The sequence below is a fragment of the Piliocolobus tephrosceles genome, chromosome 11, assembly GCF_002776525.5.
Source record: "Piliocolobus tephrosceles isolate RC106 chromosome 11, ASM277652v3, whole genome shotgun sequence".
Classification (NCBI taxonomy): domain Eukaryota; kingdom Metazoa; phylum Chordata; class Mammalia; order Primates; family Cercopithecidae; genus Piliocolobus; species Piliocolobus tephrosceles.
In genome coordinates, this window is record NC_045444.1 from 57,385,708 (window position 1) to 57,402,097 (window position 16,390).

The 16,390-nt window shown below is 37.8% G+C and overlaps 1 protein-coding gene and 1 pseudogene across 3 annotated transcripts in view; one reads left to right on the plus strand and one right to left on the minus strand.

The window, feature by feature from the left end:
- Nucleotides 1-16,390, plus strand: part of DCAF17 (DDB1 and CUL4 associated factor 17) — a 56,582-nt gene that overhangs the window by 28,715 nt on the left and 11,477 nt on the right. For all 3 annotated transcript variants that reach the window (XM_023185939.1, XM_023185937.1, XM_023185938.1), the window contains 4 exons: nt 4,994-5,136; nt 10,269-10,378; nt 13,770-13,860; nt 14,884-14,967. In XM_023185939.1, the coding sequence (XP_023041707.1) occupies nt 4,994-5,136; nt 10,269-10,378; nt 13,770-13,860; nt 14,884-14,967 (428 nt within the window). The remainder of the gene's footprint in view (nt 1-4,993; nt 5,137-10,268; nt 10,379-13,769; nt 13,861-14,883; nt 14,968-16,390) is intronic.
- On the minus strand, nt 10,858-11,276 carry LOC116418973 (annotated as a pseudogene).

Below are 16,390 nucleotides of genomic sequence, written 5' to 3' on the forward strand. Positions count from 1 at the left end.
AAGTTAAAGACTTATTTCTTCCCTTTAATTATCAATATTCAGAGCAAGGAGTTGGTATAATAGTCACTTTTGATGACAGCAAAATGTTTTACAGATAAATACACATACATAAACACAACAGACTCATGGATTTTTTTGTCTACTATTATATAGTAATAGTTATTATTCTTAATGATGTTCAAATTGTCCTGAATTTGGCCAACAGAAACTCCATTTTGACACACTCAAGTAATCTTAGAGAATTTCCTTGCTTTCTAGAACAACAGTGTGTCCCAGGCTTACCTTTAACTTTCCTATCTCTGATAGGGGGCCATTTTAGTAGAGAATGTCATTAGAGACTATCAGTTTCCTGCAACACTACAAACTGGGCAGCTTTAAACAATGGAAATTTATTCTCTCACAGTTCTGGAGGCTAGAAATTCAGAATTAAGGTATTGGCAGAGGTAGCCTCCCTCCGAAGGCTCTAGGGAAGAATCCTTTCTTACCCCTTGTCACTTCTGGTGGTTGCTCACAATCTTTGCTGTTTCTTCGCTTGTGGCAGCATAACTCCAAATTCTGCCTCTGACTTTTCCATGGCCTTTCTCCCTCTGTGTCTTCAAATCTCTTTTTCCTTATAAGGACACCAGTCATTGAATTTAGGTCCTATCCTTATCCAGTATGATCTTAACTTGACTATGAAGATCCTATTTGTAAATAAAGTCACATTTACCAGTACTGGGGGTTAGGACTTTAACGTATCTTTTGAGGGAACACAAGGCAGCTCACAAGAGAGACCTAAAACTAGTTGTGTTCACTGCAGTTGGAAATCTATACTTTTAGGTCCTTTCAATTAACAGAGCTGAGAAGTACATTAAAACAAAAATTTATTAGCTCATTTTCATACTTCTAAATTTAGTGATTCTATTTTGATTATATTTGTATTTCTCTTAACTCATACTGAACTTCTCGATTTCTAATAAGACTTTATCCTACAATATATATATATATGATTGTCTTTAAATTGCAGTACCATTGTTACTACTAAGAACTAAAGTATGGGCCAGGCGCAGTGGCTCACGCTTGTAATCCCAGCACTTTACTTTGGGAGGCCAAGGCAGGTGGATCACTTGAGGTCAGGAGTTCTAGCCTGGCCAACATGGTGAAACCCTGTCTCTACTAAAAATACAAAAAATTTAGCCAGGCGTGGAGGTGCACAACTGTAATCCCAGCTACTTGGGAGGCCGAGGCAGGAGAATTGCATGAACCTGGGAGGTAGAGGTTACAGTGAGCTGAGATTGCACCACTGCACTCCAGCCTGGGTGACAGAGTGAAACTCTGTCTCAAAAAGGAAAAAAAAAAAAAAAAAAAAAACTAAAGTGTGGAGTGAAGGTTAAGATTTCCCTGCAGTTTCTTTTCCCCTTAGTGTACAGCCCAGGAAGTATACACATGGAGTGATGTGTTCGAAGACAATTTGAAATCATTTTTCTATAGGATTAAGCTACCAACATGATCTAATTAGATTCATTTGTTTCATTTTGTTTTCGATTTTCGGGTTTGTTGTTTTCCTTTTGAGTTTATTCTTGAAGTTGTGAAATGTGTATATAGTTGAAAGATCAAAACTGTATAAGAAGATACACTCAGAAATTTCTTTTCTTTTTGTTTTGAGAGAGTCTTGTTCTGTCACCTAGGCTGGAGTGCAATGGCCTGATCTCAGCTGACTGCAACCTCCACCTTCTTGGTTGAACCAGTTCTCCTGCCTCAACCTCTTGGGTAGTTGGGACTACAGACACGCACCACCACACCTGGCTAATTGTTTTTTTGTATTCTTAGTAGAGATGGGGTTTTGCCACCTTGGCCAGGCTGGTCTTGAACACCTGACCTCAGGCGATCTACCCCTCTTGGACTCCCAAAGTGCTGAGATTACAGACGTGGGCTACTGTGCCTGGCCCCATTTTCTATTTCATTGCTTTCTGTTTTTATTTTTTATTCTTTTCTTTAATCCTGTTACTCCCATCAATAACCATTGTTTTTAGATTCTGGTTTATCTTACTATTGTTTCTTTTTGCAAAAATAAGCAAATGTATGTTTGCATACTTGAAATATTTAATCTTCTTTCTCACCACAAATGCAGCATATTATATCCTCTCTTCTATACCTTATAATTTTACTTAACATATATCTAATTAAAAAAATTTTTTTTTATTTTTAGTAGAGGCGAGGTTTTGCCATGTTGCCCAGGCTGGTCTTGAACTCCAGGGCTCAAGCAATCCGCCCACCTTGGCTTCCCACATGTTGGGATTACAGGTGTGAGCCACCACACCTGGGCAGATTTTCTAAGTAAACATTTATTTGGTAGAAGAAATATGTCAAATTAATTATCCCCTACATTTAAAAATTCTAGAAAAAATCGTATTGTATTATAGGTGTAGCCCTTCTTTGATAAATAATACAGTTATTTTGTATGCATTATGTTAAAATTGTCTTTTAAAGTATTGTTTGACCTTTCACAGATCAAGAGTATTTTAATTAATCATAATACTTATTTTCTTTTTAAGGCCCTTTTTTTTTCCCACAATGTAGCAAGTGGAAGCCCTTTTGCTGGCTCTCCTACTCTTTTAACACCACCATCTGATATCCTTGTAAACATACTTGCTTTCTGGAAACAACAGATGGTCCACACCCATCATAAAATTTTCTTACCACAAGGCATGGAATCAGCTACTCTGAGAACTTTTAGGCCTTTTTCGTTAAGAATAATATTAGAGATCAAAACTGGGGCTCTTGGGTTAGCAGGGCACATCAGAGTTGTGGGCAGAATAATATTGCTACTTTTGGGTCATTTTTTGCATTTCCTGGGAAAAGTATTTCTTTTTAAATACATGTTTGTACTGATTATTTTTTCTGTTTTGAATTCCTGTATTCTCTATATTGAATTTCATATTCTCTATATATTTAATTTCACATTCTCTATAATGTACCTAGTTGATTTCAACCCCAAATTCAAACTCTAATTGTATGTTTTTCTTTTAATAATTTTTCTCTTCTTCATCCACCATATCATCACATACAATGTTTGTATTTTTCTTATAATTTGCCAACTCATGGCCTTTGTCCCTTTTTCTATTAGGGTGTTTATATTTTTTACTGCTTAAAAAGACCTTTATATATTAAAGATACTACCCTTTTCTTAAAAGGTTAAAAAAAAAAGCACTTGACATATATTTGATATGTTTATGCCTGTCTCTTCTTTTTCCTCAAGATTGTTTGTGAACCACTTTTTATGAAAGTTGACCCTTAACACAGATTTGAACTGCACAAGTCCACTTACACACAGATTTTTTTCAATAAATACAGGAAAATGTTTTGGAGATTTGCCACAATTTGACAAAAAAAATCACAGATGAACCGCATAGCCTAGAAATATGGAAAAAGTTAAGAAAAAGATATGAGTGCATCAAACATATGTAGATACTAGTTTATGTGTTAGTTGACTATGTTATTGGTAAGGCTTCTGGTCAACAGTAGTCTATTAGTAGTTAAGTTTTGGGGAAGTCAAAAGTTTGACTGGGCAGAGTGGCTCACCTGTAATCCAAGCACTTTGAGAGGCCGAGGCAGGTGGATCACTTGTGACCAGGAGTTTGAGACCAGCCTGGCCAATGTAGTGAAACCCCATCTCTACTAAAAATACAAAAATTAGCTGGGCATGGTGGCATATACCCGTAATCCCAGGTGTAATACTTAGGAGGTTGTAATACTTAGGAAGCTGTGTAATACTTAGGAGGCTGAGGCATGAGAATTGTTTGAACCCAGGAGGAGAAGGTTGCAGTGAGCCAAGATTGTGCCACTGCAGTCCAACCTAGGTGACAGAGCGGGACTGTTTCAAAAAAAAAGAAACAGAAAAGTTATACGTGGATTTTTGACTACACAGGGGATTGGTGCCCCTAACCTTCATGTTGTTTAAGGGTGAACCATTTGGTTTTTCTTTTCCATGTATAGCTCAAGTAGTACATTATCCTTATGAAGAGGCTTAATAAAGTATGCATTTCTGTATATAACATGTGACTTTTACACAAATGATCTTCCTAAGACAAGCCCCTTTACTAGTAGTAGTGGCCTCATAAACAAAAAATTAAATTCTCAAGTTAGAGGGGTAAATGAGAGAGTCATAGGTTAGCCACCTGCCCGAACAGACCACGTGGTGTTTCCTAAAGGCTGCTTGAAATGAATTCAGGTCTTCTAAAATTGCTGTACCTTCCATTTATGCATCTAAGAATAGATCTATTATGCCCTAAAGTTGTGATAAAAGAAGATGACTAAAAAGCACCAACAGAAATTTATTTTACAGTGTCAGTCTTCAAAAGAAGCTGACTGGATATATCTGAACTACCTTAAAGTTAACTTGTCTGATGATAATAGTAGTTGTAGTGACTATCCTGTAATAAAACTTTCATTGTGACAGGCTCTTTCATAAGTGGTTATATTCATTGGGACTAATACTGCCTCTGTACTGGAAATCTTAAGCAAGATAGATGTATACCTGAGTATACCTGTCAGTCCAGGATGTGGAAGATCTCTTCCTCACATTTGAAGGCATTGTTAGACCTAATTACCTTGTAGGATTATTATGAGAGTTGGAAATACCATCTAACCCAGAGTCTTTTACATAGTAGATGTTCAGTAAGTGGCAGCTACTTTTATTAAATGTACTTTGTCATTTCTTACCATCGTAAACACCTTTAGCCAAGTTTTAATCTCTGCTCACCTGCAGGCCACAAATACCTCCTGAAAACAGATAACTAGAAAGTTGATTCAGCCTAATTTTGGTTCTGACTAGCTGTTTCTTTTCTTACAATAAGCTCCTTACCTGAGTGTATTTTATTTTCTTGAACATAGTAATTTTTCATTAACAGAAATTTATAGATGTTGCATGCAAAGAAAGGTTGAATTCAGTTAATGAATAGTCCAGAGCTCCCAGAACAGTGCAGCTAATGAATTCCTTTTCCTGTCTCTGCAGACCTACCACCACTGCTCTTTGAGGTGTCATCCCTGGAGAATGCTTTTCAGATTGGAGGCCATCCTTGGCACTACATCATCACACCTAATAAGAGGAAACAGAAAGGAGTTTTCCATATTTGTGCCCTAAAAGACAATTGCCTGGTAAATGAGTGATCAGACTTTTTATTAGCAAATTTGTATCAAATTCTTTGTTTTCTACCTCTTGAATAGGCCCACATTCCTAAGAATTACTTTTTTATGTATTTGTTTTAATAATTTGCAAATAATTTAAAATACAGAATAGAGACAATGTAGAAAACATTTGTGTGTATCACCCATAATTTTAAAACATTAACCTTTGAAAATTCTTATAGCACCAAGAATTTTATAGTTTTTTTAATCTTACCAATCTCCCAGCAAGGGATCTCATGTAAAACCTCTCCACAGTGGGAATCACCAATGGAATGTGTTCCCATTGCTTCTGAAATTGCTGGTGGAATGTGTTATTGGTTTTGCTTCTCCATGGTTGATTGCTCTTTGCCTTCCAGAGCAGAACCAGATGCAACTCTGGTGGTCACAGTGTAGGTAAATTGAAGCACTTTGAATTTTTAAGGATATTCTTAAGTTATTTATGGCAGAGTAGGTAGAAATGGTACATGGTAAAACAATGGAAATTTCTCCCCTTTGAATTCATTTTTATTTTCTTTTTTAAAATGGTTTAGGCATTGATTTGCCATTTAATAAACGTTGATTGAGAGCCTACCATGTGCCAGACATGACTAAGGACACAATCTCTTCCCTCAAGTTATACTCTCAAAGGAAACATATAGAAAAATAAGATGCAGTGTATTAAGTACAGTGATTGTGATCAGTGCAAAAAGTGAGTAAAGGGGGCAGTTCCATTTTTATTTTGTATTGCTGATTATGTTTTTTGTTGGTTACTTTGTTTTTTGAGACAGGATCTCACTCTGTCACCCAGGCTGGAGTACAGTGGCACAATCATAGCTCACTGTAGCCTCAACCCCCTGGGCTCAAGTGATCCTCCTGCCGCAACCTCCTGAGTAGCTAGCGCTACAGAAAAATCACTCAAGCTTTCATTGTTGATATTTTTTCTCGTTTCATATGAACGTGTCAGTGGAACGCTACTTTTATTTTATTTATTTATTTTTTTGAGACGGAGTCTCACTCTGTCGCCCAGGCTGCGGTGCAGTGGCGCAACCTCGGCTCACTGCAAGCCCCGTCTCCCAGGTTCACACCATTCTCCTGCCTCAGCCACCCGAGTAGCTGGGACTACAGGTGCCCGCCACCATGCCTGGCTAATTTTTTGTATTTTTAGTAGAGACAGGGTTTCACCGTGTTAGCCAGTATGGTCTCGATCTCCTGACCTCGTGATCCACCCGCCTTGGCCTCCCAAAGTGCTGGGATTACAGGCGTGAGCCACCACGCCCAGCCAACACTACTTTTATTTTATATTTATTTATTTAGAGACAGAGTCTCACTGTTGCCCAGCCTGGAGTGCAGTGGCACAATCAGAGCTCATTGCAACCTCAACCTCCTGGGCTCAGGTGATCCTCCCACCTCGGCCTCCCGAGTGTCTGGGACTATAGGAGCGTACCACCATGCCTGGCTACTTTTTTATTTTTTGTAGAGATGGGATCTTGCTATGTTTTCCAGGTTAGTCTCGAATTTCTGGCCTCAAGTGATCCTCCCTTTTGATAGAGCAGAAGAATTTGCCTTTTTTTTTTTGAGGCAGGTTCAGCTTATGCTGACCTTGCTCAGTCAGTCACTGTTGGCTCCAGTGGCTTTCACCACGTTACAGATCACCTTTTACCACATTGCAGATCAGCATAGCCTTGGATCCATTTATCCACTTCCCTTGATGTCATGGCCGTCGGGGAACAATGTGTGTAGTGTCTTCTAGTTTTCTTTTGTAGGAGCATTGTTCCCTTCCATTTCCCCAAATACTTATTACATGGCAGCTCCTACTTGGCCTAGCCAAGTAGGAGCTGCCTCTTTTATAAAGGACTCTCTAAGGGCTGTTTTCCACTGTGACAAGTCTTGGTTTGATTGGTCACCTCCCACCCAGTGAACATCATTCAGCTACCAGGACCTGTCACATCTCTTTTTCACTTAACTTTGGACCTAGTGAAATCCTGCACAGTTCACATTCTGGACATTTAACACATATTCTTTTTTATAAGAACTGATAGTACCTATTACTTCATACACAAACACACACACACGTACACATAAAACCGGCCCTCTATATCCATGGGTTCCACATTTGTGGATTCAACTAACTATGGATTGGAAATATTCAGAAAAAAAAAAAAGGATGGTACAAGGGATGATGTGCATAGATGCAAGGATTATATGCAAATACTGCACCATTTTATACAAGGTACTTGAGCATCCAGTGGGTTTTGGTATTTGTGAGGGGTCCTGGAAGCAATCCCCTATGGTTTCTGAGGAATTACTTTATATCTAAATAATGGACTTGAACCATGTATATCAAGCATGCTTGTCACACATTCTCCTTCTATAATAACGGATTATAACATTTATTCAAATCTATATTTCAGCATACTCTTAAAGAGCTGCCAAATTCAGGGGAAGCTTTTAGTCCTTTTACTGAACAATTTTATCACTGTGACATTGCCTTAATGATTTGTATACCTATTAACTCCCCACCTGTTAGTCAGAAGAGTAGATAACTAAAAAAACACGTAAGCAGCCTAACTTAAGATTTCAGAAAATGTTTCATAGCTTTTTCTATTAAACTGAGCTTTAAAATCTAACATTTGAGCAAATAAAAACAATAGAAGCTGACAATAAACTGCCTAGTATTTCATGCAAAGATTTTTTTTGCATGTTTTAATTAGATATTACAGTAAAGAGAACAATCTCCTAAAAAAAGATATGTATAGTGTGTGCATATTTTGTATTAAACAAAGGAGCATCTGGAGCTAATACTGTCATGGACACATTAATTTCAGTGGTTACAATCAACATTTAATTACATTAATTTTCTTTTATGTAAAATGTAATAATACCACTATTTCTATTAGGTATAATTAGGATTCTTGTAGAAATTCTTGAAAAATTGAAACTCTCTCATTGATTTGATACGTAAAATGTATTACATTCCAAAAATTTAAAAATCATGAGGCCAGGCACGGTGGCTCACACCTGTAATTCCAGCACTTTGGGAGGTGTAGGCAAGCAGATCACTTGAGCCCAGGAGTTCAAGACCAGCCTGGGCAACATGGTAAAACCCTGCCTCCACAAAAAATACAAAAATTAGCCAGGTGTGGTGGTGTGCACCTGTGGTCCCAGCTACTTGGAAGGCTGAGGTGAGAGAATTGATTGAGGCTAAGAGGTCAAGGCTGCAGTGAGCCGAGATCACACCACTGCATTCCAGCCTGTGCAACAGAGTGAGACCCTGTCTCAAAAACTAAAAAATAAAAATAAATCATGGCATACAAAGCACTTAGAATATAACCCCAGCCTACTTCTCCAGTCTCATGGCTGGATACTATACTTTTTAATTTAATTTTACCTGTTACTCATGTTTATATGCATACTGTATGGATTAACACTGCTATACTTTTGATTTTTTTGTTTGTTTTGTTTTGAGACATGGTTTCACTCTGTTGCCCAGGCTGGAGTGTAGTGGTATGATCTCGGCTTACTGCAACCTCCACCTCCTGGGTTCAAGCGATTCTCCTGCCTCAGCCTCTTGAGTAGCTGGGATTACAGGTGCACACCAGCATGCCCACTAATTTTTGTATTTTTAGTAAAGATGGGGTTTCATCTTTTTGGCCAGGCTAGTCTCGAACTCCTGACCTCAAGTGATCCGCCCGCCTCAGCCTTCCAAAGTGCTGGGATTACAGGCGTGAGCCACTGCCCCCGGCCGAGTAACACTTCTGTACATTTGATTTTGCTGTCTGTTATTTGTAGCTATTTTCTGCTTATCCTTTAAGGCTCACTTCAACCTTTTTTTAACTCTCAAAATTCTCTTCACTTGGCTATCTGGTGCATGGGTCAATTACATATTGGAGTACAGTGGCACAATCGTAGCTCACAATAACTGCCTTATTTTTTTTTTATTTATGTTTCTGCCTCCCCCCAGACTATAAGCTTCATGACAACAAGGATTGTTTAATTGATGTGAGGCATGAATGCCTAGTCTGATACCTAGAACACAGTAGCCTATCAATGTATGCTAATGGAATTTAAAAGCTTTAGTGTTTCAAAACTCATGAGTATCTAGTAGGAAATATGGCATCATTTCATTTTACATTAGAGAAATTAAATTAAATGACTTCTGTAAAGCCAGTGAAGTTAATATATCCAAGTTGGTGTTCGTTCCCAGTGCTCCTAGATATAAAGTAAAACATTTATGTACACATGTGATAACATATCAAATGGGTTTTTTCTTTATTTTGATATCTAAATATACTACAGGGAAATCTCTTCTTGCCTTAAAAGCTAAGCAGTATTAGATCATTTCCTCAGATATTAGAATTCAACATTTGACTTATCCAAGATTCTGTGACCCATGTCTGAGACTTTAGGTTTGTTTACATGTTCATTTTTTTGTTATCTGCTCTTCTGATTGAAAGATAGTTGGGGATAGGGAAGAGAGGAAGAAGTTGTGGAGAACTGCATGCGCATGATTATGGCAGAGTTATATAATGGAAAGTCCGTGGATTTTGAGTCAGATCTGCTGTTTAGTAGGTTCAAAATATTGGACAAGGTCAGGTGCAGTGGCTCACGCATGTAGTCCTAGCACTTTAAAAGGCTGAGGTGAGAGGATCACTTGAGGCCAAGAGTTTGATACCAGCCTGGGCAACATAGCGAGACTCTATCTCTATTTAAACACACACACACACACACAAACCAAAAAAAATTGGACAAATGATTTATTCTCTTTGTGTATCAGTTTTCAGTACTTCCTTTGAGTGTTATTGTTAAATGAAGCAGTGACTATAAAGCATCGAATGCGGTTCCTGACACAAAGTAGATGCTTGAGATATGGTATCTCTTATGTTATTACATCTGTTTGTGCGATATAGGGTATGTTACAGAGCAAATCCATTACATTTCTGAATTTAAATATTCAGAATTTCTCAAATCTGCATGTCCTCATTTGGCCATCAAATATATTCCACTTTAACTGGTTAATATTTTTTCTTCCTTGTACCTTTGACCTACTATCACTTGGGTTAGATTTTTAAAATCATTTGATTTTCCCTTAATCTTTGTCTTTAATATTTTTTTTCCAACTTCAGGCAAAAAACGGGATCCAGGAAATGGATTGCTGTTCTCTAGAATCTGACTGGATCTATTTCCATCCTGATGCTTCTGGTAGAATAATACATGTTGGCCCAAATCAAGTCAAGTAAGTAATCTCATTAGCACTTGAAAGTTAAGAGCAGCTTTTGGTAGCATTTATTGGCATCTTTATTTTTGCCAGCGAACTAGTGAGCCAATTAATGGAAATAATTAGCTTGTTGAGTGCTTCCTCAGAGACTGGTATATAGAAAACCTGAATTTATTCTTTCAGCCTCAACATTACTATTTGTAAGTATTAAATTTGAAAAAGTTATTTGATGGATGATACGCGAGTAAAAGGTAATTACAGACTGGCCCTTTCTCATCAGGTCTTAATTCTCTAGGGTTAATAAGAAAGAAAAGTATTTGTCTTTGTTCTGAAGACAGCCTAGACACAGGAAAGGAAGTGGATTGTTTGAAGTAAATCTTGTTTTATTTTGATTGGTTTAAGGGCACACACATCTCTCACAAACTGACCTCTCCTTTCCTTTTTTTTTTTTTTTTTTTCCATGAGGCATTTTATTTGTAAATGTATGTATTACATCCCTAGAAAAAGAATCCCAGGATTTTCCCTCCTGTGTGTTTTCGTCTTGCTTCTTCATGGTCCATGATACCAGCTGAGGTTGTGAGTACAATGAAACCAAACTGGCGGGATGGAAGCAGGTTATTCTGCCAGTTTTATAGATCTTTGAGTTGCACTCAAATCTGGGGCTGATCACTCCACACTTGTTTGGCCTGCCTGTAAGGTTCACAACAATTTTCCCAGCTCTGTGATCATCAATGATTTCAAATTCGCCAATGTAACCGTGCTTCATCATCACAGTGAGAAACCGGACGATGACTTTGGAGCACGGCCTAATAAGCACCTGGTGTTTGCCTCTCTTTTCGGCATTGTTGATGCTCTTGAGAGCATCAGCCAGGACATTCATGCGCACCATTGTGGCAGCGTGGAAAGATGGTGGAAAGAGAACGGGACAGGAGAGCGCACGGAGTTCCTCTCCTTTCCTTAAACACTTTTCATTTGGCATCCCTGACACCACAGTTCTGAATATTTTCCTCTTTCATCTATCTTTTTTAGTATGCTTTTGTGCTCTTCCTCCTCTACCCAGACTTTAATTATTGGATGTCCATAGTTGGGTCTTAGGCCCTCTTCTCTTGTCACTATTTCCATTCTGCTTGATTCTGTTTATTCCTTTGGCTTCAAGATCGTGTATACATGAGAACTCCAAAATGTATATACTAACCCCAACCTCTCATCTAAGCTCATTCCAGAAATCTTGAATCATTCCTGATAATTTCTTACCAATTTGTCTTTCATCAGTATACATACATTTAAACACTTAAGGCATTCTCTTTCTCTCATACATACACACCATATATCCTCTCAATCCAGTTTATTTTGCTACAAAATATTTCTTAAATCTGCCTATTTCTGCCCTTGGCCACTGTCATCATCTTGGTCAAGTCACTGTCATCACTAGCCTAGGTTACAATAATAGCCCACTCCAGGGCTCCAGGATCCGCTCTTGCACTAAGTCAGTTTTCTTCTCAGCAGCTAGCATGATTTTTAAGAACATGAAGAAATACAAAAACCTATGCCAGTGAATTCAAATGCTTTAACCTTTTTTTGGCTTTTCATTGCTCTTAGGATAAAAATCAACATAGATAGCATGGTCTGAAAGACCCTCCTCCCACTTAGTTTACTCTAGTCATGCTGTCTTTTCAGAAAATAGAGGGCATGTTCCCTCTGTTTGGAGTCTGTTTCCCCTACCAACACTTCTGCCTGATTTCTATTCATATTTTATGGCCCAGCTTCAATGTCACTTTTCCACAGACCTTCCATGATGCCCCTTGTCAGATTTGCTTGCCCATGATATTTTCATTTTACCCATGGTGTCATCTTCCTTTGTAGCACTTCGGGCAACTTAAATAAATTATTTTTGTGATCTTCTGCTTAAATACCTTATTTGGTATCATAAACTCTGATGACAGGGAAGGGGTCTGTTTTGCTGACACCTATAACCCCAGCACTAAGCATAGTCCTTGGCACAGAGTAGATACTCAGTATTTATTGAATAAGAAGAGAAGGGGCTGGGCATGGTAGTTTAGGTCTATCATCCTGCACTTTGGGAGGCCGAAGCAGGAGGATCCCCTGAAACCAGGAGTTTGAGACCAGCCTGGGCAACATAGTGAGACTTCATCTCTACAAAAAATTTAAATAAAAAATAGCCAGGCATGATGGTGGGCACCTGTGGGCCTAGCACCTCAGGAGGCTGGGGCAGGAGGATCAGCTGAGCCCAGGAGTTCGAGGCTGCAGTGAGCTATGATTGTAGCACTGTACTCCAGCCTGGGTAATGGAGTAAGACCCTGTCTCTAAAAAAATAAAACATAAAAAAGGGAAGTGTCTGCCTTTATTTTTTATGCTTCATGGTAATCAGTCAACCCCTCTGAATCTATTATTCCTATAATGAAGATGAAAGGATTTAATGAAATAAGATTATTAATTTTTACACATCTTAATCTGTGGTTCCGCTTCAGTAAGCCTTACTTTTAATGTTTGTTACCACCCATATTAGTTTGAACTTAAGAAAACAAGGCCCACAAAGAGTGATGGCCTTTTGCCAGGTTTTAAAATATAAGCATTTAAAAGTATTGCCTCTAAAAACACTAAGTGAGTAATTTAAATTATTATTTGATCTCTTGGTCTTCGGAACTCTGAGGCCTCCAGCACTCTCTGGACACATAGCTGCTTCTCTCTGCTGCTCTTTTTTTCTGCATTTGAGACTTTGAGCTTGTAAAACATTGTGCTTTTGAAGCTTGTTAACGATGTAAACAGATTTCTGTGGGTGGTAAGCAAATAGGCTTGATCCATGAGGCCATTTGCACTCAAAAAACCCAAATCTTTAAATATAACCAATCCTAAGAAAAAAAGAAGAGTATTTTCAGTTGTCATTTTTAAATATTATTCTATCATGAAAACTCTTAGTTTCTATTTAGGTATAGATTTCGTTGCTAATTGAATTTCTTTATAGTTAACCCTAAGTGTTGCTCATAGATATCTCATCCTACTTCAGAAATAAAAATGCAAATATCTGCTATAATTGTTAGAGCTGAAATGTTAGAGACCTGTTACAGCATACCAGAAATAAGGTTCTTCAGAGTAACTTTTATTAAGCCAGTTTGGAAAATAGCTTAGGCCTGACCAAGCTGATCATTACCTACTTCAGTGGCACCTGTTGTCATAGTTCCCACGTTTTTCTGTTTAACAGAATCGCTGAATTTGAAGGAGTTCATGGACATTCAATGATCACTTATTAGTACTGCAGAGTAATCAAGAGAACTACCTCAGTGTTGTTACTATAATTTTTATTTGTTGAGTTTTATTTCAGTACTTAAACTTTGGCACTTTGATGGTGTTTTGAAGTCTTATGTTCTCAGAATCCTTTTTCCCTTTTCAGAGTTTTGAAGCTGACTGAAATAGAAAATAATAGTTTTCAGCATCAGATCTCTGAAGATTTTGTCATTTTGGCCAACAGGGAGAACAATAAAGTAAGTCAAGAGTACTTTAAAATCCTTTGTATATCATTGTCTTTCTGTAGAAGACTATAATATGCTAATATATTTGCCTTTGAGTGTAGCGGAAAACAACAGCACAGCCCTATAAAAGTCTGTTCATTTTGTCTACATGGGTAGCCAGTTTTAGCCCCATGTACATTTGAGATTTAAAGAAAGTTGACTATATTGAGTTTCTCTTTTGCTTATTTCTGTTTCTTTTCTGAGTTTCCTTTTAAGTTTTTATTGATGAATTATCAACCTTTGGGTCTAATTAATTGTGCAAACAAATTTAATTGGGGTAATATATAAATCTTTAAAAATCACATACCATACTTTAACTCCAGATGGTACTCTTCTTTTAGTGCCACAAAGAAAATTATGGGGAAGGAAGTTTCTAAAACAGATCCACTTTTTATTTGCTGTACTGTATACTAAGGCAAAAGTCAGGTGAATGAGGCAGCTAATCTATAATCTTTTAAATAATTTTTTTTTTGCCCATTCTGGCATTTTAGCCATTAAAAACTTGAATAAAGTATTTGTGAGCCGGGCATAGTGGCTCACACCTGTAATCCCAGCGCTTTGGAAGGCCAAGTCAGACAGATTGCTTGAGTTCAGGCGTTCGAGACCAGCCTGGGTGACATAGTGTAACCCTGTCTCTACAAAAAGTAGAAAATTAACCAGGCATGGTGGTACATGCCTGTAGTCCCAGCTACTTGGGAGGCTGAGCTGGGAGGATCGCTTGAGACTGGGAGGCAGAGGAAGCAGTGAGCCAAGATTGTACCACTGCAGTGAGGCAAAATCGCACCACTGCACTCCAGCCTAGGCAACAGAATGAGACCTTGTCTCAAAATATGAAACGGAGGATCAGAAATCTGGTTCAGAATTTTCTCAGTTGAGGAAATAATTGTGGATGCGGGAGAAGGGTTGGTAAGTTTTACCAAATTTGTTAATACAATTTTACTTTTGACTGCATGTAATAGAACTTGTCATATCTTTTTATTTCTTTCCATATGATAGAATGAAAATGTACTCACTGTTACAGCTTCTGGACGGGTGGTAAAAAAAAGTTTTAACCTTCTGGATGATGACCCAGAACAAGAGGTATTGCTTTGGCCAGAGATGACAAACCAAACCAGTGTGTACTTGCATTGTGAATTTCATATTACTATTTCCCCATACCCTGGGGTAGAGGTTGGGGTTGAGGGGTTTCAGGCAGGCCAGTTGGTTGGGATTGTGCATGCTATTTCAACCAGTGCAACCCCACCATCCTCTCTTTTCATATTGTAATTATTCTTAAAGTTTTATTTGCAGAAAAGTTCATAGGACCAAAATAGTTTGAAAACACTATTAGCTTATTGTTTTGTTTTGTTTTGTTTTGTTGATGTGTATATTTTCTAGGGAGCTCTCTTAAGGGAAAATTCTTGAGTTATATCCTGATGACTATATGGTTTTTGCCTTATTTTTTACTTGCTAGACTTGAATATGTTTGTTAATGTCCATAGGTCAGAGGAAGAGGATGTGAGGGTGTGATAAATCAGTTCAGCCCTTGTCTTCAAGTTGGCTTTATGAGTCACTGAGCTAATACATTTTTATCCCCTTCCTTTAAAGAGGCATTGGAAGTATTTATGAAATCAACTGAGTGATCATGCCTTAAATATATAAACCATTGCATAAATTCTAAATCCATTTAGACTATCTAACTATATTATTTGCATGACCATTTTTAGTTAGAAACATTAGAGTGGCCTTCTAAGGACAGTTTTTGAACTTCTTTTAAAATAGGTTGGAGGTGGCCCAGTATGTAGCAGTTCTCAAAAAAACACACAAAAAATTATTATTTTGGACCATACACACCTATTGAGAACAAAGAAGAAAGCAACATACTCTGCATATAAAACCGTATTCCAGAAAGATGTACTAAAATTTCCAAAAGGTTGCGTAATTCATTCAGGGGGAGAGGTGGTAGCAAAACAAGAGATGCTCTATATCATGAGATTAAAAAACAAAATATTTTAGCCTGTAAAGGAAAAGTTTGAAGAAATTGCGACTAAAGTCTATAAAATCACTGACACCAAGGCAAGAAGTCACCCTTTGAAGTCTGACCATGGTAAGGTGAAGGCAAAAAGGAAATAACATAGAAGTACATTTTAATAATCAAAGGTAATAAATCCATATAAATTTTTATGTCTTAAGGTGGCAAAGGCAGAAAATGTCAGTGTATTAGAGAGCAGTTGACCAAACATAGGTGAAGAATTAGTGCATAGTGATTGAGAGAAACATGCTATGCCTGTCTTTAAAGTTGATGCCAGGCAGTCAGCCAAGATGTACCTTCCTGTGGTCCATTCCTGGATGGTTGGGCACTGATCTGCTTTCCCTGCAAGGTTTTTGAAATCTTGGGTTTTCTTCTTTGAGACACAGTTCTGGGATTTTTCTCTCTGTACCATAGCTAATCCTTTTGTCCCAGTTCTGTTCTGTGGGTTAGATTTCATTTCCTAATATTCTCCCTCAAGAATAAGCAGCCATT